At 41.0% G+C, this 25,827-nt stretch overlaps 1 protein-coding gene across 1 annotated transcript in view; it reads right to left on the reverse strand.

The window, feature by feature from the left end:
- The window catches only part of kcnh3 (potassium voltage-gated channel, subfamily H (eag-related), member 3), a 179,696-nt gene that overhangs the window by 33,915 nt on the left and 119,954 nt on the right, over positions 1-25,827 (reverse strand). Inside the window, exons 3-6 of the mRNA XM_040006774.1 lie at positions 16,218-16,352; positions 10,547-10,686; positions 6,564-6,816; positions 994-1,151 (exon numbers count right to left, since the gene is read on the reverse strand). Of these exons, the coding sequence (XP_039862708.1) occupies positions 994-1,151; positions 6,564-6,816; positions 10,547-10,686; positions 16,218-16,352 (686 nt within the window). The remainder of the gene's footprint in view (positions 1-993; positions 1,152-6,563; positions 6,817-10,546; positions 10,687-16,217; positions 16,353-25,827) is intronic.

The raw sequence follows: 25,827 nt of genomic DNA on the forward strand, positions 1-25,827 counted from the left end.
ACATGAAATCAAACATTTTTAATCCTTATATACAAATATATATATGTATATATGTGCGTGTGTAATCAGTTCATCTTTTTTTGTTTGTGTGACATGCAGTGTGTGGACCGTCATGAGACATGTTGATGTGGTGAATTCACATGGGAGCTTGTTACATTATGCATTCATGTTCCCTTTACAAAAAAAGCTCACGTTAGTGCTGAAAATGAATGGAAACTGAACATATGTCAATATTCAAATATTTAACTTTACTATTGGGGTTTAAATTAGGGCTGCTCAATTAATCGAATTTTAATCACGATTACGATCTGGGCTTTCAACGATCATTAAAAATGACTGAGCCGATTATTAGCCCCTCCCTCGTGCTTTACTCTTGCGCTGCTCCGTGTGGCAAATCGAGCGCACCTCTCTGCGTTTCAAACGTGTCACAACAATTAAGAGGACCTGAGGGAAGCTCGGAAAGCTAAGCAGAAGTTATTTGGAGAGGAGAGTGACTGCCGTTGGTTGAAAAGAGAGGTAAAAAAAACTTCAGTGGTGTGGAAACATTATGGGTTCGCGGAGTCAGACGTGGATCAAGTAGACACAGTGTGTAAACTTTGCTACGGTGTCGTAGCTGCGCCACAGAGCAACACTGCAAAGTTCACTAAACATAGATGTTTACACGTTTCATTTATTTTTTATATTGCAAACATTTGCACTGTTATCAGTATTTGCACACTATTTTATATTATTTTTTGACAATCTTTAAAGTCATTATTCAATACATTGTTATTGTTAAATAAATATCATCAAATAATCGAGATCTCAATTTCAGTGAAAATAATCGTGATTATCATTTTTGCCATAATCGAGCAGACCTAGTTTAAATTATGTAGGCTGATTTGTCACACTGTTTGATTCTCGGTTCTGTTGGTGTGGTCACACACAAATGTCAACAGACAGAAACACACACACACACACACACACACACAGTAAGACACAGGGGAGACTCACCACGCTGACATTAAAAGCATACAGCAGGTCAAAGGGCAGGGCGGCAATGAGATCAACAAAGAGCCAGGTGGTGACGTAGTGAACGCAGATGGAGCGGGCGTCGTAGACGACCTGACCCGACGTGCTCACAAATGTAGTTCGAAAGTTCAGCAATATGTCTGCAGAGGACAACAACAACAGCAGTAATCAAGTGTCACTTAAATTACAGTGATGCATGGTAAACGCACAGCTACTTTTCAATGAGCCATATACACACAGCATGCATGGGTTACTTTAAATAAAAATAACAACACAGTATTAAAAAACAATTTATGCACTTTTTTTTCAAAGGGGTATCTTTGCTGGGATGTCAGCAACAACCAGTTGTTGCTACCTGATATTAAAAGCTCCGTTCCCCTTTATTGTGAGCAAAAATCACTTTTAGTTTACAGTGGAGTTGAGAGCTAGTCCAGAATCAATGTGGCTCTATAGCCCCAAATGTAAATGTCTTGGGGTAAAGATACTTTTATGGTAGTTTTCATCATGTTTTTGAAATAAAAGTGTGTTGATACAGTTTGAGATGCTTCCATTACAGGGATAGTTTTTTTTAACACACCAGATTCAGATGGTCATTAGTTGTTTATTTTTAAAGGTACAGTTTTTAAAACACCACCACTATATGTCCGGTTTTATACCCCTCACAGTTCAAGTGCATAATCCATCTATAGTGGATTAAAGACATAAATAGCCACACCCAGCATTTCCTCCTAACAGCCGAGGGTGGCTGGCAGGTTTGTGTGTCAAAACATTTTTGCGCACAATATATTTTCACATATTTAAACAATATCATAACTTGGCAATAAATCAGGAATAAAAAACAGACCAATAATTTGCAGTATTTTCTCAAGTTTAACCCCAGAGTCACCTCTGTCTGCTGTTCATCTGCAGTTAGTGTAGGCTGTCAGTCTGCTGTTACCTCAGGTGTTAATACACTAAGGAGGCTGTAAAACAGGTAGATGAGTAACTGAAGCTCACCTCTGACTGATAAAGTAGCTCTAATATTGTTGGACTTGGATGCTTAATGAATAAACTCTCATGCAATGTGAGAATATAATCAGACTGTTTATTAGAGGGATCCATCCAGCTACTATAGGGCGGGAGGTGGGTACACCCTGGACAAATTGCCAGTCTGTAACAGAGGTCTAAAAAAATAAAAACATGATATAGTATATAGTATATATATAGTTATTGCTTTTTTTCAATTTAGACAAATTACTCATAAGATATTTGTGAAAGCTAAATTGCTTAAGCTTAATTGAACGGACATCAGCAAAGTGCAATAGAAACTGGCTCACTCTCTCAGGGTAAGTGATTTTCTAGCTGTAGGGCATTTTGAACAACCAGGGGAATTTCAAGATGGTTTCTGATGACTTGTTTCCAGAAGAACAACAACATACAGCTAAACGCAGCAACTGCACCACCCAGTCCTTCAAAGTATGATATGATCCTATTCAAAGAGCCAAGGCTTTGAAGCTTGCTGAAAAAAAAACAGACGAGGACAACACGACAATAAAAAAAGACAAACAGTCATGATTAGCTCTTCAATGTTTGCTCTATGATTTTAATTTTACTGCATGGTATTAAGGAACGAAATGAATGAATAAAAGGTGTCCCGGCAGACTATTTCAATCCACTATTGTTTGCTGGTGAATGTATCAATAAATAGGCACGGCCTATTAGTCCTAATAAATGGGATATCGACTGACAGGAGTCAGACATTTAACTGCTGGTGGCTCGTGTAATTTCATTACGAAAGTTTATTGATGGAGAGCTTGTGTTCACTCTTTCCCATTAACACAAATCGTCCGCTGAAGAGCACTCATGTAAGTTTCCTGCAGTTAGGGTGGACATGACCGAGGACAAAGAGGCCTGTTGTTTTCTGGGAAATGACTTAACAATCAGATGTAATGGCTTATTGTGGAATTGCTCATATCCTTTTCCCTGCAACATTCATCATTAAAAACTTGAACAGAACTTTTATAATGAGAACTTCTATTAGGAGTCACATGCCTATCAGACAAAGGCTGTTTGACTAACTTCCCATCAGCAGACAGTTGATATAATCAAAAAGAATTTTGCAACAATTACACTGCCAGTAAAACTTTCTTTGCACACCCACTCATTCAGGCCATTTTCTTTTTGTTTCTAAACACTTGAAGAGATTTCTTAAGCTGGCCTAATGTGTTTTTCCTCATTTGCTGTTACAATTGTTCATATTGAATTTGAATTTATTGAATTTATTGAACAAGGCCAGAGTTTCAAAAATGAGGTCAGCGAATGTTCAAGTATCCCAAAAGCTCAGACTTCACTTTTATTTTCACAAAATTTTGTTTATTTTCTTTGATTTTTATAATGTCAAAGAGAGAGAGCACAACCCCAATACGGTCGTCTCATGCACACAGCTCTGAGTGTGTACACAGCACGCCTACATTTGTTCAAACCCTCTGAGAGGGGGAAGAAATCTGCCTTGAAATGATGGTGGCTGATAGGTGGAGAAGCCTAAATGGTTTGTGTCAGAGATGGACTGTTAAGAGGTTGTGTTAGAGTATCAGGTGTCAAAAGTAAACACAACAGTAAAAGTGGATGTACTGATTCAACTTCTTTACTCAACTAAAAGCGAAAAACTACAAGCTCTGAAATGTAGCGAACCTATCAAAGTAGCTCTTTGCAGGACAGCTATTTCTATATGCAGCTAACTGAACTAATGTGGAACATTAGAAGAGAAAAGGAAGATTCTCAACAAAAGCACAGCTACGTTGTAGTTGGGTTAGTTTGCTACACATAAACAAGAACATGCAGTTAAAGCTGAATGCAGCAGATGGAGGAACCCTAAGATCAGTTGTGGTGGCTCAGAGTGTGGAAAAGAATAGCAGCTCACAATGATTTCTGTTGTGGGCTCCAGTAGATTTTCTTAGTGTACAGCTGACCTGTCCTGCTGCTGCAACTCTTACTGCTCTTTGTGGGTGAATGAATTCAATAAGATGTAAGCAGATGAGCTATCTTGGCTGATTTCCATCCTCTATACGTGCAGTATGCTGTTTATATGCTGCCTTTACACGAGAAAGAATAAAGTTGGTTAAAAGATGGAAGTTAGTGAGTAACACCAGCTTAAATTTAAATTTGTGTCAACTCACGCTGACGAAGAACACGTCAGCTGCTGTGCACCAGTGCATTACTGTAAACTGACCACAGTACGGCATGCTAACCTGTTCATCCTGCACTAAACTGCCGATCTTTGAATAACTGAAAGTTCAGTTTGTTTTGCAGGACATTTCACAATATTTAAAGCTCATATCTAGGGATGGGTACCGGTATGGTTCTGACATAAACGGTAGTAACCAGACCGAAAAGCAGCGCACATTTCGGTGCTTTATTTCGGTGCTTTTTTTTTCCTGAGCTGTGATACACTTTAGATTCTAGCCAATCATTTTACGTTTCCGAGGATAGTAGGCTGTAGCTCTGTTCTTTTAGAGCAGAGCTACAGATTAAAAATGCCCAAGGCGAAGCGGTCAAAAGTCTGGCTGTACTTCACAGCAAAATATGCAAACTCAGCAGCCTGCAACAAGTGCTTTAAGCTACTGATACTGTCAAAGGAGGTAACACCTCGAATTTGATGAAACACCTGGCGACGCATAGCGTTTTTTTTTAAAAGCCGAGAAATGCGCCTTATTTGATAGCTTGCTGTGAGACCTCACACCGAGCGCATCTACTGCCTACTGGTGTGGTGCCTGTTATCAGACCCGGAGTTAGCAACATCCCCCAAAAACCCGAAGAGGAGAGTCCTGGCCCCTAGCCCTGCCAGTGTAGCAGAAATGATGACGGATGATGACGGCAGCAGCAGCCGTTCTTCTCTGCGTGAGTAGCTTAATGTTGTTCGTGTGTAATTTACGTTGAGTAGGCTAACCACGTTATTACATTAATGCATGTAAGGTGAACTAGCAAACACCGTCGTAGTTACATGCGGCTGTCTTCTTGTTTGATGGCAGATACTCCCTTCACCCTGGCCAAAAAGGCTAAAATGGCCAAAGAAGAATTGGAAAACAGTTAAACATGAGGTTTTTGGACAAAGTTTGTGTTTTTTCCATTGTTTAAGCACTGCTTCCAGCCAAGAGTGATACCATATATGCCCCATAGCTGCAGAAAAGGCTAACATTGTTATCTTTTTACAAAAAAAACAGCTGAACATGAGAGGTTTTTGGACCAATTTTGTGTTCTCCATTCTTTAAGCACCGGTTTGAGCACCGGCACCGTTTCAAAAGTACCGGTTTGGCACCGATATCAGATAAAACCTAAACGATACCCATCCCTACCTATATCTTAGAAAATGAGGACATTATAAGCGTTAAACTTTCTAGTTTTTCAAATGTGATATCTGCTGAGCTGATACCTGTCACTTTAAAGCGTCACTCCATTTATAAATCAGTCCGTTTGTAGAGGATCAACTGAAGGCCTGCGCCAAGGCCCAGTAAAAGATAAATGTGAATAATGCAAAGCTATGCTAGCAGAGGCAGCAAATAAAGCTACAGAGCTGATAATGAGGATACTAGGTAGTTCATACAACAGGTGGCAGTTTTCAGCAGTCCACTGGTGGTATTTATTTGTAGTTTAAGCCTCCGCTCTGCTGTGTCAAGGTATTTTTTTGGTATACAGGAAACAGAGCTCAACTGCTATTGTATTCATATTATGGCAAGTCCATCGTTACTTTATCAATTTAGGTCAGGACAGAAGAACTCTTAAAGTTTCTTCCAGAATGATCAGTTGCTGTAACGACACAGACTCTCATGAAGACAAAAGGAAGGCTACCAGCTCCCTTTGCTGCAGAGTTACCAGCCTCAGAATCAAATCAACAATTAACAGCCTCTCATATTCATCAGTGGACTCATTAATGCTTGACAGACTCTAGGCAGCGCACACATTTTATTTTATTAGCTTTTTGGAAGAGACTGGGAATCAGGCCATTAAGCTTATAAGGCTACTAAGAAAACCACAGCTGAGGGAGACCAGGATACACAAGGAATGGAAACGAGACCAGTGGAAGTCTAGACTCTCGTCCAAAAAATTCAGTGTGAGCTTCTTGATTTAAGATGCTGTATTTTATGAGATACAGCAAGTGTCAATAGAAGATTGAGGCAAAGCTGTGAAAGACTGTGGAAAGACTTTGCTGGAGATTGTTGGAGATGTTTTCAAAATTCAAAGCACAACTTAACCCCTACAACCTCCACAACACCCTACTGAGACACAGTTTCTTTTCTAGTTTGAGTGAGACCACCATCATTTTTCAGGAGCAAAATGAGCCAAAAACACATTTCTTTTGACCAAGAAGCAGACTGACAGAGGGACGAGTTAGACTACAGAGTGAAGGAAAAGTCCTCAGCATTTGTTAAACAATGGTACAAAACATTCAGGTTTCATTTTCTTGGTTCCTACTTTCTAGGTGTGTCCAGTCTTTCTAAGACTTCTTGCTAAAGGAAACAAGTTCTATGGATGGTTAGAAGAAAGCACCAACATGAGAAGACGGCACACTGTCTTACCTAAAATGAAGAGGATCTCGACGAGGATGTCGCTGACGCTGGGCGGGCTGCGTGAGGCGCTGCCTTCATCCCGCCCTCCCCCGACTGTGAAACACACGTTATAGGGCACAGTGACGGCCACGTAGAAAGTCGCCAGCAGAATTAACCAATCCCAGCCGGCCTTGAAGGTTCCATAGTGGAGCAGGATGAAGCGAGATTTCTGAATGGCTGCTACTTTGTATTCCGGGATTGGAGGCTTCTCCCCAAACATGTTCTGGATTGAGAGGGAGACAGATGTCAACAGCTCTCTCGTTTCAGGTTTTCACATCTCTCTCGTTGTCCCTCTGCCGGGCCACGATAACACGGCCCTGTGCACACACTTATCGAGCCACTTCAAGCTTCGAAAGCTCACACTGTGCAGAGGCGTTATAAAAATCCACAGGAGTGCAGATTTCAGATTCATTCCACTCGATATAACAGTGCAGCCATGAAAACAGTTTCAACCATTCATAAGTGGGTTATTGCTTTTGCAGAGTTTGAGTAAAGTCTACAAACACTGACAAAATGGTTTTCCCAGCACTAAGAAGGAAGAAGAAATGTGGGACCACTGGTTCCAAGCATTAACTCTCACACCTGTGAAATATGTTTTTATGAAAAAGAATCTTATTTGTAATTCATTCATTTCCTTTGGAATCAGGCAGATTAACCAAAGAACTCATTTTGTTTCCTGTGTGAGGTTCTCTGCACTCAAGTAAAAATCTGACGTAGCTGTACTTTCAGTTTATCCAGTTCATGCAACTATAAGCCTGAGTTGTTATGATTACCATGATTTTTGCATGTCCAGCATAAACCATTTATAAACTGTACAGACAGGCATTTAGTCTGAAATACAAATGATGGGATTGTTGTTTTGTTGGGTTTGTTTAATGAGCTCCATCAATGTAAATGTTTTTTGTAATCCGGACTATTTTTATGTGAGAAAGTCAACACGTAATGGAAAAAATGATTTGTTTTAAAGCAAATAATGAGCAAATCAGGAATCACCTGGTAGCTGATAATCTGTTCATTAGTGAAATTTAGAGTACATGTTTATTTACTGGCAGTGAGATTTTTATATTAGTGAATCACTGGGTAAAGTTTAGCTCAATATTATCTGATCTAACTCATACATCCATTAATTCCTGATTGACTCTGCAGACACTAAACATTTATTACTGATTACATAGAGCCTGAATCATTTCTCTGATTACTTTACTTAATTAAAGAGTCATTCTTTGGGTAACGGTGAGATTCTCATTAAGTAATAAAGACCTACTGAGTAAGAACTGGGTGCTTCATAGCATGAACCTCCCATAAGATATTTTTTATGTCCTGACTGCTTATTTTAGCCTGGGTCAGGAGTCATTAGAGTTTCTAGATCATTAGCTATCACGTGATTCCTTGTTTGCCTCTCAGTTTTTGTACACAAGTTATAAATTTCCATCTTTTGAGAAGTTAAAAAAGCAAATAATGATCGCCCTGGGTTGGTGGTCATTGAACATGCAGGGTGCAAACTGCATCGGTCTGCATATTTCCTAATCACTGACATCAGCTAAATGTAGATCTGCTTTACCACGGAGTAAACCAAAACCAAGCATAGTCCTCTTGTCCTTCACGCCATCTGTCAGGGTGTGCGCTGCCCGCTGGACTGCAGCAGACCTACAGAGAGGTCAGCTCACTAACACACAGCCATAATCATCATCTCCTGTGATGCCAGGACTGAGCAGTAATGATAATTTCCCATTTCATAACATTTCGTTGTCAGTTTGCAGTGTTCTTCTTCTCTTGGCTCTTGACAGAGGTGGTCGCACTTTCTCCTTCTCCCTCTCCTTCATCTTTCCTGCTTGGCTTCTCATGTCTTTTGTATAGTCTCGCTTATTCTCTAACCCTAAGAGAGTCTCCCAGACTTGTTCTCCTAAAACCTAAAGAAGAATTATGGATTTAATCAACTGGTCCCTTAACGAAACTGACAACTCTGGGCTTGGGAGAGCCTGATTGTCCTGCGGAGACGTTTGCTGCTGGATACTCGATGGTCGGATGCATCGTGTGTCTGACGACACTCTCGATGGAGGAGATTGAACGACAGCTACCAATTTGGAACCATAATAACAGAGTTCTGGCTGATTGGAGCTGGCTTGGACCTGGCTTATCGAAGAACAAGAAGCAGCTACAGTTGTTCAAAATCCCACAAGGCTAGCCGACATGATAGACAGCAGGGCTGTGTGTACTCAGACTGTGTTGATTTGAACGCAATATGGATATGATCTTGGAGAAGCTCATGGCTCTGCTATATGGATAACATCTTGAAGAAGAACAACAGGAATTGAGAGACCTGGTGACCAGTGATGGACATTAGACGAACTGTAAAATTGGAAGCAGTTTGTTCGCACTAACCAAAACAACTACCATCTTCATCTCATGCAGGCCTCCTGACTCCAGCTGGATGCTCAAGGCAAAAGCTGACGGGAATAACAATTCTCCTTTAGATAACAAGACTGTGTTGTGACTTTCTCCCTCCTCATTCAGGGTCGCCCGTGTCGACCGAAGATTGTTGACTTTTGCCTAACCGGGTTAAGGGACACTTTCTCTCAGCTAAACATGGAACACACACACTCTCATGCATGCATGTACACTGACACAGACCTACACTCACTCTTATGTCTTCTACGTTGTGAGATGTGCTGATTCATGTGCTGAGGTGTTTTTTTCTGTTCTCAAACTGATCTCCCTGTTGGAGCTCAGTCTGGGAGGAGTTATTTTTTCTCCTCATCTTTCCTCATGTTGTGCATTTCCCATTGTTATACCTCTCTGACCTGTCTTCCCCATGTGATGTTGTAATGTATGTATGGTCGGAGGGTAAGATGGCGCTGGCAAAGGTCGGCAGCCTTAACCCAACAAATATCCCACGCGTGGGACTAATAAAGGTTATCTTTATCTTTTGCTTTTTGACACACAATCATTAACTCAAGCTGAAATATTTGGATTGTGTTGTCTCTGTTACTTTAAACCACACACCTGCACCAACAGCCGGGTGCACTGCTTTAACGCTCAACTCTTTTTCAGTCTGAACTCATGCTAAGGCAAATAATACAAGCTACTATGCTATCAGTGGCTTCCCCGTTGTTTAGTTCAGGGACTGCTGTTGCAACTAGGGGAGCAATTAAACTGACTGCCTTTCATCATAATGAGGCAATAACCTTTTTTTTCTCCCATCTCCAGTCTTTGGAGAATCTTTTCATGGCTGCATAACATGTATGTGAATTAAAAGTTTTGCATGAATAAAGTAAACTCATGTTTTTAACTCTGTCACTTCAGTGTCATCACCAGTGCCAAAGTCCCAAGTGTGAAGCTAATGACTGAATGAGAGGCAGTCTGGAGCCAGCCTGGCATACAATAACACTTCCTCTGGCATCCAAACATGTTTCGTTTTTATTCTAATATGAAAAGAATATTCCTGGCCACAAACTTAGCCTGCAGCCAGTGAATTTACATTCCTAAATTTAATGCTTCTCACGTAAACATAGTGGAAATACTGCTAACCCACCCAAGCCCTACGCTTGATGTTTATCCAAAAAAACCTCTTCGAATTAGTCAGCAACAGCTCCACACTTCACTGTGTCCACATCGCTGATTGAACAGACTGGAATAACTCACATAAAACTGACATGTAACAAAAACATTTGATGCAAGCAAAGGTAGACATACAGTCAGAGCTATATGCTGTTTAATGAGCGTTACAGCGTTGTCCTCATTCTGGGACCTCCACAGCAGACATGGTTAATGGAAAAAAAGAAATACATTAACTAAAAGTTCTTGACTTTGTTAGTGTGCAGCTTGTTTCACATGTAAGGAAACTCCCGACGCTGGTGTGGCAGCTTCATGGGTTGCTGCAGAAAGATGTTAACCACACAGAGAAACCTCAGTCATGTAGATGTAGCTGTAAATATAAAAGCAGAGAAACTCACATTGTTGATCTTGAGCTTGCTCTTGTCTTGTTTCTGCAGGTGTCCTGACAGGTGATAGAGCACAGCTCTGCTGCGGCGCCGATTGGCGTTGAAGCCCGGAGGGCGAGTCACCTGATGCACCTCCAGACCCGTTTCGTCATCTGTGGAGGAGACAGAAACATGCTGAGCTTTGATGCAAGAAACGAGAGGAATTTAAACCAGTTTCTGTCTCATCCGCTGCATGCCAACTAAAGCGCACTCATAGCTCAGAAGTAATGCTTTGACTGCTATCTTTTTATTTGTACGTGTAAGGCTGTGAAAACATAACATAAAGTAAAGAGGTCTGTTTAGGACACGCTCACAGAGTCTGTGAAAAACTAGAAAAGCTGAGATGGACTGATGGAAGGTTGCTTCTTTTTCATATATTGGATAGAATTAACTGTATGGTTAAACATCTTTACACTGACAGAAAGAGAAATTTTGTTGTTTCGCTCTATTTCAGATCAAAGCTAGATGTATGTGGCCCCCGATGAGTTTGACACCCCAGTCCGGGTCCAGGTCAAAGTTTATCTGGGTTAGGGTTTGTTAAGGATTGGATATTAACCCGACCTATAACTCTATATGGGACGCTTGTAATCTCATGAACCGAATGAACTGTTGTTGAGATACATGAAAAAGGATGAAGCCTTCTGAATGGTACTCCCTGACCTGGATTACAGAATCAGTAATATTTACCAAGACCCACCAAGTATCTTATTCATATCATAACTTTCATCATCATCAAAAAAGAGAGAAAAGGACTGAAACCGAGTGTGCTGAGGGCTCAACAGATAGATTAAGAAAAAGATTAAAGGAGTTGTTCTTTGTAAAGCTATTATTCAGATAGAAAATATTTCCTCTATTTCCACTTTTAATGTCCTGTTTCAACTGTTGCCCTGTTCATAACATGATTTATTATAACCATGGCTGGAAAGTGCCCACCCAAGTAACCAAATCATTTTCATTTTCAACAAGCAAATTTGATTTGTACATAATATCTTGGCTGGATTTCAGGCGGTTCAGATAGTGTATGAAGAAAAGCATCTGTGCCTCTTTCCACATATACAGCATGGGGTTATTCAGAGGACCATCACTAACTAACACACACGCACACGCACACACGGCCTTAACAAGGTGTGTGTTTTGTGTCAGAGGGAAGAGCTGCACCAGCACCTGTTTTGACAGATATACAAAAAGAAGGCGTGTTAGCTGGGCAAAAGTGTAGCTGCAGATATTTTTATCCCTAGAAATTTTAATCTGGGGAGTACGTAGCCGTTTTTTCCTGAGCTACATTATTGCTAATTTTAAAGATATCAGCACTCAAGGTCAGAGAAGGGCGAATGAATAATTTTACAGCTGCTAATACAAGTCTCAGAAACGTCTCCTTGAAAGCAGTTTCTGAGACACAGGATGAATTGAATGCACTTTGTTGCTTAAAGCCGTCAGCCTTTTGCTTTGTTTTCCCCTTCGTGTCTAAAGGACAGTTTGAAGATGAAAATCTCGTCTTTAATGTTTACTCAGCGCACAGAAACACTTGTGACATGTTGCCTTATTCTTCACAATCTTTTGCAAACCCACAGTTCTCATTTTGTTCATTTGAAAGTTTGAAACTCGAGCTTTTTATTACCAAATCCCTCACCAGCAAGGAAAAATCCCGGCAGCAGCCAGTGGTTCCTCCTCAACCTCTCAGCAGATATACCTATGATGTCAGTTTTTCAGTTACCTCATGTAGAAAATATGGCGTGTGACACCTGACCTTGAGGCCGAGCTCACTGAGCTTCAAACTTGTCGGTGAGTTTGAACAGATACACCTACAGTTGTCGCATTCACAGGCGTCCACGAGGCCCTCCTGTTAGCTTGCCGGGCAGGGTGATGACAGTACCCCATCAGACTCGTGATTTTCATGATTTTCTTTATGCATTTCTTTAATAAATGATTGTAAAAAGTGAGGCACTTGCTTGCACTGGTAAAAAGAGTGATCCTTTTGTTGAATTCAGCTGAGATTTCCCATCGTTTACATCATTCCTAAAAGGCTGCCAGGGTAGCACGTGTCTAAACTTTTCAATAAGATGCTTTAAACTGTTATTGTGATAATTCTTCAGCTCTCTTATACTAGGACTGTGTTAAATGAGCAGTCTAACATCATGAAAATAACTCCCTTTTCTATGACATAGAGAAAATCACATGGATTTCATACAGCAGTGGTGCCACTTCAGAGAAGGTAAGCCCACCATGAAGCATTGCAAACAGCAGCTCTGAAAAGCAATGTTTAAGAAAAAAACCCTCCAACTCTGAATATTTCCACTTCATCTCGAGTGCTCTGATTACTTTTCTTCTGGTCTCCTTAGACGATTGCTATTCATCTCTGAAATTATAGTATATGCTGACAGCATTTACAAGGTTAAAAGGAAGCTTTAGTTCAGTATAAATGTGCTGGATTGCTGTTTTTCTTCACACCTTGCAGTGAAATGCAGTACACAAACCTGCAAGATATTCACATATTTTACTTTGTACACCTGTTTGAAGCACAGAGAAACATCTCCTGATGCAAGGGTCAATCAATAAAGTTTGCCCTGAGAAAAATACAATTATGCCCCTTTTTAATGGTCAGGTACCAGGTTATGCTGTTGTTTCTATGTTCTTTAAGCACATGGGCAAACAATGAAAGAGAAATGATAGAGGTGGGTTGACTTGCTTTAGGGCAGGTTTCTTGGTTTGTATACATATTCATTATGCAATGCTACAAATTCACAAGAACCAGATGTTATTATAGAAGTGACAGAAACAAACATAACATATCAGCAAGTTAAGGCATTAAAACTTATTATTAATTACAATTTCTGTGAGCCACATCACTGTCAGCCACAGTGATCTTCTTTCCATTGATAAAGGACTAATACATTGTATCCTATGCTGAAAGAAGGAAGCACGTTTTCTTAGTATTTAGAGAGATTGTGGCTGATACTGGCTAACCAATGTTAGAAAAAACAATTTTAAAATAATCGATGTATGTGCTGATTTGCTTTGACCTCTCCAGCACATTCACGCATGTAAACAAACCAGTGCATGCAAATGGATATGCAGGCTGACCTGATCACCCTTTCCTCCGTTCGATATGTACAACAGTAAAGTGTACAAAGGTAGCATGACCCATACAGCATAACAGTAGTAATGAAATGATTCTTTATGTCGTGTGCAGAGAAAAATGATTCAAAGCTATTTATAAGATGTGCTTTTTAATGTCAGTGGACGCTGCACTTGCCAATAACTGATTCCAGTGGCGTGCACAGACATTTTGGGGGACAAGTGCTCCAGGGGGAAAAAAGGGCACTTTTTGCATATGTGGAAAACCTTTTCTTTGTATAATAAAAAAATCGCACAGGTTAAATGCAATTTGACTTTTATTTTCTCCTTTCTCAGCCTCTCTTTCCTAGGCATTATGCTTGCTGAAATTAGTAAATAAATAGACCAAAATGTATGAGAACGAATAAGACTGACTGTGGTCATTACAAGAACAGGGCAGAATGGTCGTTTTCACAGGCAATTGGGAACTGCCTATTTTTCCTTTAGCAAATTAATGTGTTAATGTTGCCAATATGTTACACCAAAAAAAATTAACATGTCTAACCAGTGCTTCTCAAAACTTTTAACATGCACCACCCCCAACACCGTACCCTTCAAACTACCAATAACAACGTCACTGTTCTGTCACAATCAGGTCACAACACAGTGCGTAAATGTCTGCGAGCATCGCTGAGTCAGTAACAACCAGTTAGGCTAAAGACTGCATCTTTAGACAGTTGGACGGTGTTCTAACTTTCTCACAGGAGACACCTACTAAAGACAGTCAAAGACATTAATTTCAATCTTACCAAAGTAGGACAGTAGTTGACGTTAGTTATGGAAAGGCTAATCCACAAAAACGGAGAAACGTCCATAATTCTATTATTCATAATCATGTCAAGGTTTTAGGTTTTTCTGCAGTTCCATCTCTAAAAAGTGTGATGTCTTCCCGTCACTGACTTCAGTTTGAAAACTTTGTATTTATTCACAGATTTCCGTGAGATCATCCTAAAATTTGTAACGAAAAATGGGCTCAAAAGAGCCCTCTGCCTAACGGCATGTAGCCTATAGCATAACGTGATATTTTCAATAGTGTATGCAAAAAGGTCGGAATTGATGGAGAGTGGGGTTGCCTAAATGGTTTAGGTTACATTTTAAATGTGTCGTTTTTTTGTTTATCCATATGGATGGATGGAGGGGGCAAGCTGGCAAAGTTTGTCATGTGCAGTTTCTGACAGGCTACTTCACAACAAAACAATTGCAGGTTGGTCTTAGAGGGCAAACAGAATAATTTCACTCGATTCATGGGTTACCCGACTGGTTGGGAAGGGAAAGAGCTGCCGTGTTGTCCGCCGTGGCTCCCAGTCGCTATAGTTAGCCTACTATGCCTACTCCAAGTAGTCCTATGTCATGCCGCTGCTACACGCCTCACAACAAATGAACTGCAAGCGTGTTCACGTGACACGGTGACAGTGAAAAAGCGACAGGGTTCGGGTGTCTTTGAAGAAGGGGCACAAATCAAGCCGTCTGCCTCTAATTAACATGCAAATATTACCTAGTAATTAAAATTGCAGCCTCGCTCTTCACATTTCAGTATTTTCACCAATTCTCAAAATGTGTGCGTAATCTGGTTCTCAATGTACATCTAATACGAGGAAGTCATTAATATTAATGAATTCAGTACACTGACAGATTCTTAGTGAGATTTACACTGGGGAAATAAGCAATTCAAATTATTAATTGATGTCTTAATTGTTGTTTGCTTGAAATGACAATAACTGCAGCGGAACTGAAAAGCTGAAGGGCCAAATGTTCTGCCTGCTTTCACCATTTCCACGGGTGAAGAGTAATTAAAATTAGGCTCACACTATGGCAGCATAACTAGATAACTGCTGACATGAATTGAAACATAAACATGGGGACATCCCTAACACAGAACAGATATTACTTTATGCAAATTTCATGTTATTTATCGAATACTGCCATTCTACTGGCCTGGGACAGATATTCTCAAGTTGCCTTGAGGCGCTAACCACGGCAATATTACACACCAATAATGAGAAATAATAAAATCCACATGAGGAGGTTGAAGGGTTGAAATCACACTCAATTTACCACTGAGATTACAAAAAATATGAAATCAGAAAAGAATAAGCTTCAATATCAAAATAAAGCATCTTAATTTGTTTGATATTTGGATTTATTAAACTGCAGACGTGGTTCATGCATATGTTATGGCTTGTTGTGTTGTCACTTATTGTTTCCTGCCCTGTTTTCTTATTGTGTTGTTTTAATTGTCTCATGCTTTTACTGACTGTGAAACACTATGGTCAACTTTGTTGTTTTTAATATGTGCTATATAAATACATTTTGATTAATTTGATTGATTGATGTTTGTCTTGGATTAATTAGTTTAGGTCTGTCTTTCCTTGTTTATTTTTACATGTTTGTAGAACATAATAAAGAACAATTACAAGGATTTCATAGATTTTCTGGCAAATAAATAAAAATGTCCTTTTGGCAGCCATGCCGCTGTCAAAATTTTGGGCCACGACTGTAGTGCCAGCTGGCGTCTTTTATACAAACTCACCAGTTTCAGGTCCTTGCTCAGGGTCCTGCTCCTTCTTCTTGTCAGTGATGTCTTTGTGGGACACGAGAAAAAGAACCACCTCGCCCTTCTCATTCTTAATCGGTACAATGTCCAGAAGACACCAGAACTTTGTACCTGGAGAGAAAAATAAATGCAAACCTACAATTAATGTGGTCTTTCGTAATACAAAAGTGGAAGCGGTTAAATCTTTTTCTCCAATGTACCAAATGTTTCAGTCCTATACATCACTTTTAACAGACAAAGTCTGTGGAAGTCTTTACTGAACTATTTCTGATGCTCATAAATGTGAGTTATGAATTTATATGTGAGTTTACATTTTAAACCAAGCGAAACAGTGTCTGACTCATGTTATCTCATTTTTTAGATTATTTTAATTTGTTAATTTTCCAATTAGTGGTAAAAAAAGTGGCATTAACCCACCGCAGACTGCTGTTACCTCAATATTAATGATGTGACCAGCAATGTTTTGTTAAAAAATGATGTTTAATCTGGCTGCCTACTGCCGTGTACATGCCGCTGAACACAGACTCAGACTCAGAAAAAAAACCCCCTGATGAAATTGGCTTCAGGAGCAGATTACTTTGACATTTTAGACAGACATTTCCTTCCATGTGCAGACACAGAACAGAGCAGGCATCAATCACACTGATTAAGTTAAAAATACCATAAAAGAGGAGCTGGGGTGGACGTGGGTTGCAAAGTTGCATGCAGACGCTCAGGAACTGTGGGTAGGCTGAAGTTGCTTAAATAGCCCTAAAATTATTCATAAGGAATCTATTAAAATGTGAGCCATCATCTAACTTGGACTGAGATCAGCTGATCTGCCTGAACAGGCCCGAAATGAACTAAATAGATGAATTTTGTTAGTTTTGAGTGAAACTACATACCTTCACAACATTAATCTTGCACACTGAAAAATGGTACTTAAGGGTACCTAGTATGTTATTCTCATTTTATACAATATACAAGATCATGTGGCGTGTGTTAGGTTTATATTGTTGATTGTCATTTATGCTTAGAAATATATACTCATATATTCTTAGAGTTTTATAATCGATTGCATAATGATAGAGGTCTGATCCTTAGCAGTCTGCAAAGACTCTGTGTGCCTCCCAGAGCACTCTGGCACACACACACATCTTAAGGTCATGAGAGAGGTCATACCTTCTCTTACTGATTTATGGTATAGGAGGACACCTACTCTGTATCTGGTTAAGTATAAGAGCCCTTTGTTTGAGTGAACTGCTGGACTCCCTGGCGCCATCTTGACCCCGCACACACACACACACACACACACACACACACACACACACACACACACACACACACACACACACACACACACACACACACACACACACACGACACACAGACAAGGTATTCTTTGTTCACATGTATGTCTGTGTAAGATGTGTATGTTTTAACAGGAAGAAACTCCAGCAGAACCAGGCTCAGGGAGGGGCGGGGCCATCTGCTGTGACCGTTGGGGAGTGAGGAGAAAAGAGCCAGAGATCAATAATAATTAATGGTTAAATACAGAGTGGTTTAGAAACCCACTGTGAGTCAAAACCAGGAGTGAAGAAGAAATGTGAGCAAAGTGTAAACTTGCAGCTTTCATTTAAGCAGTTAAACGTTGACTTCTTAGTGTCTTTGTGTTTTTTTAAAGCGTTTGCAGTCAGTAACTGTCTGAACTAGAATCTTAATTTGGTTAAGGTTGACTGACTAACTCACCCATTTAAAAACACTCCATTTGTTGGCCTGAAGGAGCTCTTGGGATGCTTTTGCCATATGAAGTGCCTGAATGTACTATACTGAATGTGAGAGTATAACCCTGTACACCAGCGATCAGGTCCTGGTCAGGTCCTGGTCAGGTCCTGGTCAGGTCCTGGTCAGGTCCTGGTGTGATCCCGGTCAGGTAGTATTCTTCACATCTTTTATCACTCCTTTCCATCCTGATACTCTTATCCTCCCATCAGTCTATCACAAGTTGAAATGTTTGTTTCATCTGTTCAATGAATTTTGTTTTAGAAAAATACATTTTTAAAATGTTTTCTAGCCAACTCTAATCTGGCCTTTCTGTTCTTTACTCTACTGTTCTTTACACTAAAGGTTCAGATCGACTCCCTCTATATTTTCATACATGAAGGTGTCCTTAAGGTATCCTTTTTTTCTCATTGTACCCACTGTACCAAAATGTTGATTTAGCCTTTTTTTTTCTTGATTAGGTTTATTCCGTCTTGTCTAACCTTGGCCTCCTTCCCATGGACAAAGCTCTTGATGACATTTTCCATCAAAAGCAAATTCAGGCTTTTGGACTTACCTCAGACCTAGTCATTAGTCAATTGTTCAATTACTTGTGAGTCTGTGAAAATGGAGAAACTATGTAAAAATATCTGTAATCATAAATGGAGTGTTTTTATCATTTTTGAATTAAAGCTCAAAGACTATCAATCACATCTTAGTTATTACTAATTTAGAATAGAGAAGAGCAGACCTAATTGTATTATGAGAGTATGTTCACACTGCTCTTTCAGCATAGAGGGATTTGCTTTGCCATCTAAACCCTCAGAATACACATGGTGTGTTGAGGAGGTGTGGTGGCCCACAGATAACACACACACCTTCACTACAGGAGAGTCGCCTGGCTGCCTTACCGAGGGCTGTGATCACTGCCAAATATAGATGAAATAGCATAATTAAAGCTACTTGTCTATGTGTTGACAGTATCAGAAATGTATTTAAACTCGAGCTAAATCAGTTCTAAAATCAAGTGATCTTAAAAAGTAATCAACACCAGGCTTGGATACATACATGGTAGAAATATCCTAAAAACAACAGCTGGTCTCAAAAATGCTGCTCTTCCACCTCAAAAATATTTATGCCCAAAATGATGAATAAGTAATCTGATTACATGTACTGTTGTAAAACATTTTATTCTGTTACCAGTGTTCATACACTTAATCACCAGATCACCACAGAACTGGTCAAATGAAATGTACTTGACTGGTATACATTCAGTTTGTACAAAGCATATGTTCCATAATAATTAATCATTTAAATAAATAAATCTTTAATTTTATATATATTTATAATTTTATAGATTACAGTTGTGTTGCTTCATGTCATCCAAGAACCGATTTTTCGAGTACGTAAATCTTTAAAAATGGCCCAAATATGTAATTTATCCTTTTAAAAGCACTTCCTCATGGAGTAATACATATTTGGTTGCCTAGCAACAACGGTGATGAGATTGATGTATGTGGGACTGACTCGAAATAAAACGTGTGTAACATGAACCAGTATACACAGATGGTTCCGATATTTTCAGATAATCTTCACGGGGTTTATTGACAGTAGAACAATAGGTGAATGGTGCATTACCAGCCTTGTCCCTTATATAAGGGTACCAAATAAAACATTTAAGCCCTCTTTACTGTCACATAAATGCATGAAATCAGGCTAAAACTCGTTGCTTTGGTTTTCTGTTACTCATCTAAAGCTCTGATTTGTGATGTGATGGGCTGCAACTGGTACAGTGCACACTGTTTCCTGGAGCTCTGAGACTTGTGCCAGAATAATAAGGGGATCATGTATGTAAATAATACATTTAAACAAGGAGGAGGATTTCTTCAATAAAAACATAAGCCATATTGAGGCCAGATTTGTCCCTGTTTGACTGGAACACGACAGTAAACAACAGTGTTGGAAACAGCATGTGCTCTCTTCTGTTCTACCTCTGTTTGCCTAACTCGAATGATGATATCAGGATAACTTATAATACAAGTTAGAACATTTTAAAAGTAACAGGTTCTCTTTATGTTTGGAGAGCTGATCATAGAAAATTTGGTCTTTATAGTAAAAAATGAAGTTTGCCAAAAACATTTTTGGCAAATCTGATAGAAGCAAACAATTTAGTGCCAACACACACGGGGCCTATTTGGAAATCACTGAAATGAGAATAATAAATCAACAGCATAAAGAGTGCATGGAAAGCATTAAAGAGGCACTACTGTCTGCTTTTGAGCTCTGCTTTTAATTTGTATTTGTTTAGATTGATCTGTCAAATTGAGTATGAATGCGTATCAATAGCTACCATGCCTCACATCTGATCTCCTCAGAATTATCCAATGAGCCTTCTGATCCATGCAGGGCACGAGGATTTTGAAGAATACCTTGAGGAACTAAAATTGTTAAATCAATGATTTGTCCAAATTATTTATAAAAAATGTGGACGTCAATGTTGTTTTTAACTTCACAGTCAAGCTAAACAGTCAACGATTCAAATATATTAGCAAATAATTATTGACTTGAAAGGAATCATGGCTCCCTCTGCCTCTCACCCTATGACATCTTTTTCTCGCCAATGTCCGTTCTCTGGCAAACAAAATGGATGAGATACGGCTCTCCATCACTAACAACAGACGGATTATGGACTCAAATGTCATGTTTTTCACCGAAACATGGCTGAACAACAGCTGCCCGGACAATGCTATCGAGTTAGCAGGACGCCACACACACCGAGCCGACAGGCTAGCAGATGACTCCGGCAAGACCAGAGGTGGAGGTTTGTGCATTTATATTAACAATGCTTGGTGCATGAACTCCACTACTACTGAGAGTCACTGCTCACCTAATGCGGAGTTTTTAATGGTCAAATGCAGACCTTATTATCTCCCCAGAGAACTCACTTCGATCATACTCACTGCCGTGTATATACCCCCCGACGCTAATGCTAGGTTGGCCATGAAAGAACTTTCTGCAGCCATTAACAAACACCAGAATAAACACCCCGAGGCTGCTTTTATTGTTGCTGGCGACTTCAACCACACCAACTTAAAGACGGTCCTCCCCAGATTCCACCAACATGTCTCCTGCCACACCAGAGGAGACAAGACTTTAGACCATGTGTATTCCAACCTGGCTGGAGCCTACAAAGCCACACCCCTCCCCCACATTGGACAATTGGACCATCTCTCCCTGTTCCTCACACCTAGGTATTCACCACTCATCCAACGTGTGAAACCTGCTGTGAGGACAATTAAAGTGTGGCCAGAGGGGACAGACGCAGTGCTCCAGGACAGATTTAAAAACACAGACTGGAATATGTTCACCCACACAGACCTGGACCAGTACGCCTCATCTGTACTGGATTACATCTCCGAAACCACAGACAGTGTCACCACCCAGAAACGGATCACCATGTACCCCAACCAGAAGCCTTGGATGAACCGGGATGTTCGTCTCCTCCTGAAGGCCCGCAACACTGCCTTTAGGTCAGGAGATGCACACGCCTACAGTACAGCCAGGGCTAATCTAAAGAAGGGCATCAAAAAAGCCAAACACCATTACAAAAAGAAGGTAGAAGAACACTTCTCCAACTCCAACCCCCGACGCATGTGGCAAGGACTCCAGACCATTACAGACTACAGGACCACCAAACCCTCCCCCGCATCCTCTGATGTCTCCTTCCTCAACGAGCTCAACAACTTTTATGCTCGTTTTGAGCGAGGGAACCCCACAACCACAACCAAAGCAGACATGACGCCAGACCACCAACCTCTGACTCTCTCCCCCACCGATGTAGGAGCGGTGCTGAGCAGGATCAATGTCCACAAGGCTGCAGGCCCTGATGGCATCCCCGGGCGTGTTCTCAGAGCGTGTTCTGGGGAGTTTGCAGGAGTGCTCACAGACATATTCAATCTGTCCTTGGCCCACGCTGTGGTACCGGCCTGCTTCAAATCCACCTCCATCGTCCCGATACCCCAAAACTCCAACCCATCTTGCCTCAATGATTACCGCCCAGTAGCACTCACCCCCATCATCACTAAGTGCTTAGAGCAGCTAGTCCTAGCACACTTCAAATCCTGTCTCCCCCCCACCCTGGACCCCCACCAATTCGCATACCGCCAGAACAGGAGCACAGAGGATGCAGTCTCCATCGCACTGCACTCTGTCCTCTCACACCTGGACAACAACAACACCTACGCCAGAATGCTGTTTATAGACTTCAGTTCAGCGTTCAATACAATCCACCCCTCACAACTCATCAGGAAACTGACAGACCTGGGCATCAATTCCCTCATCTGCAAATGGTTACTGGACTTCCTGACCAACCGCCCCCAACATGTCCGGCTGGATAACCGCTGTTCATCTACAATCACGATGAACACCGGTGTACCACAAGGCTGTGTGATGAGCCCTTTCCTCTACTCCCTCTTCACCCACGACTGCAGACCTGCTGATGGTTCCAACACCATCATTAAGTTTGCAGATGACACCACGGTGATTGGCCTCATCAGTGACAATGATGAGGCCGCCTACAGGGAGGAGGTGGATCGTCTGGCTGAGTGGTGCGACACAAACAACCTGCTGCTTAACACCGAGAAGACCAAGGAGCTCATCGTGGACTACAGGAGGAATGCTGACCCACATCCACCCATCCACATTAAGGGGACGGCTGTGGAGCGTGTGAGCAGCTTCAAGTTCCTGGGAGTCCACATCTCCGAGGATCTCACCTGGACAACCAACTGCTCCAAGCTGGTCAAGAAGGCTCACCAGCGCCTCTTCTTCTTGAGGACTCTGAGGAAGAACCACCTGTCCTCAGACATCCTGGTGAACTTCTATCGCTGCACCATCGAGAGCATCCTGACCAACTGTATAACAGTCTGGTACGGGAACTGCTCTGCCTCGGACCGGAAGGCGTTGCAGAGGGTCGTGAAAACTGCCCAGCGCATCGCCAGAGCACCACTTCCTGCCATAAAAGACATCTACAGGAAGCGGTGTCTGAAAAGGGCTGGGAAAATCATCAAAGACCCCAGTCACCCATCACATGGACTCTTCACCCTCCTGCCCTCTGGGAGGCGCCACAGGAGCCTCCGGACTAAGACCACCAGGTACCGGAACAGCTTCTTCCCCACAGCTGTCAGACTCCTGAACTCTGCCTCCTGACATCTGACCCACGTTAAACTCATGGACTGAACATACACACACCCACAATGGACAACTGTACCCTCAAACACACAATAATAACATGGACTGAACCACCACTCACAACCACTAGCACTTTATATAGCCTCTGTAGAAACTATCTACACCCTCACTTATCTTAACTGCACTACTGTATAGCTCTGTGTAAATAATCATTCTGTACATTCGATAATCTTTAATCCTACAACTGTTTACAACTTGCATAGTTCCCATTTCTGTATAGCTGTATATCTCAGATTCTGTAAAGTTATTTATTTCATATTCTGTATAGTTTTTCATATTTATATCCTGTTCATAGCCTGTACATAGCTTGTACTCACTACAGCCTGTACATACTTATAGTTATAGAATATTCACAACATACTTCATACCGTGTACATTATAACATACCATAATAGACCCATTTCTGTAATATACTCACATATCTATATTATTGCTAATATATATTGTAATATATCTATATCACTAAAGCACTTCTGGATGGATGCAAACTGCATTTCGTTGCCCTGTACCTGTGCATGTGCAATGACAATAAAGTTGAATTCTATTCTATTCTATTCTATTCTATTCTATCAAGGATCGTCTAGGGCAGCGATCCCCAACCTTTTTGTGTTTATGTCCCACAATATTTTCACGGACCGGCTTTTAAGGTGTCGCGGATAAATACAAAAAAATAAAACCAGTACCGGTGTTCTGACAAAACACCCCACCTATCAAGTAACTTGTTACTGCGCATGCGCACAACTCAAAACGGCCATGATTTCTGTGTTAATAGTACACGCCTATTATTTGATTCTACCCCGATCTCGTGCGTGCAAAAAAAGGTTAGTGTTATATGTTTTACTTCTTTATTACAGTTGATTCTTGTTTTCCTTAAGCTGTTGTTAATTTGTTAACTTTTCAAGCTAACATGCATTGTCACGGATCCGGGGACTCGGGGTCCGTGAGCAGTGTGGACTATTATTATTATTATTATTATTATTTGAGGTGTGTGTCTTCTGCATTGCTGCTGTTCCTGTGCTCCCTGTTTGTGTATTGGCAGGTGTGTGTGGGTGCGGTCGTGATAGGCACCTTCAGGCCTGGTGGGTGTGGCCCTGCCAGCAGACCGGTCACATCCAAGGCTCTTCACACACACCTGGCGCTGATCAAGCCTCGTCGGGGGAGCTACTTTAGAGTGTGGTGGAGCTCTCTCCGGCGGGATTGTTGAGTGACTACCCGTCAGTGTTTTCAGCCAAATCAGTGAATGCTAGTCTGTCGCTGTTTAGTTGTGTGTTAACGGCTGCCTCTGTGGATTTTCCAGCAGGAGTGCGGGAACGGGAGGGCAGCGAGCACACGTATCATGGGAGCGGAGACACGGAGCATGAGCACTGAGGAGAAGACACGGCACGGGAGTTGGAAACGCACGGGGATTTATTGATTGTGTACTATTTACTTCACTGTAAATAAACGCACTGCATTCATCGCACAGAGTCCTGCATTTTGGGTCCTCCTTCCCCACATCCCCCCACATTTGCCCTGGCAAACCATGACATGCATTTTGTTTTTTGTGCAAAAATACTCCAATTTGGAGTCTCAATTGAAGTCATCTTTCAAGTCTTGATTTAGTGCTTCTAAACTTCTGTAAACTGGCGTACAGCGTAAACCTGTAAACCTCTCCGTTGTTATGTCAAAGAAAGTAATATTGCACTACATACTTGTACCTAAATAAATACAAGCAGGAAGCACGTTTTGATAGTGTGATTTGGCCGTCAGAACGTCCTACCTATACATATGTACGATGGAGGCATAAACCACGTAAGGTTTACTATAAATTTACGCTATGGTAGGATGTTTTGACAAAGTAGGATGTTTTGATTTAGATTTATTCATAACACACAGGAAAAGACCCAGGGAAACCGAGTTAACGATAAAAACCGATAAAAATCCAGAAATCCATCCATTTCACACCCGAGCCTCAACTCTCGCGACCTGGTACCAAATGACCAAAAATGTACCCCGGGGGTTGGGAACCGCTGATCTAGGGTACCGTTGCTTATTTGCCCATTTGTCTTTGTTTTGGGATTGCTTGAGCAAAATAATTCATATTACCTGAAAAGTGCTTTTATTGCCACACTGATCAGTTTGCATTTTTGTTTTTCGAAGTTGTTCCCATCTATTTACTTACCTGTTATTAAAGGGATTACTGAGAAGCTTGGGGTATTTTATGACTATGTGCTCAGTGAATAAATAATCATTATGAAATTGTGCTAAAATTGTGCTTAGAAGAGAATTGTCATGATCTGAGTGAGCCAACTGGATATAAATGTGTTTGTTTTTTTCTTGCTCCTCTGGAGAACTGCTAAAATGTTAATAAGAGCTAGTGAAGAGCGGATAAAAGCACGAAACGCTTCTAATTTGTGACGTGTGCATTTGTGGGAAACAAGTTTTTATAACCTTCTGTTGTTATAGCCTTATATCTCAGAGGAGCAGATGTGTCCTCATCTCCCTGTGCTGTGCTACTCTTCTATCTATATGTCACCCACTCCCCTTATTATTTATTTGACTGAGCCTTTGCCTCTGTGCCAGCTCACACACACCATTGATTCATTAACAATTAATGAGT

Source organism: Simochromis diagramma, unplaced genomic scaffold, assembly GCF_900408965.1.
Source record: "Simochromis diagramma unplaced genomic scaffold, fSimDia1.1 OVJJ01000514.1, whole genome shotgun sequence".
Classification (NCBI taxonomy): domain Eukaryota; kingdom Metazoa; phylum Chordata; class Actinopteri; order Cichliformes; family Cichlidae; genus Simochromis; species Simochromis diagramma.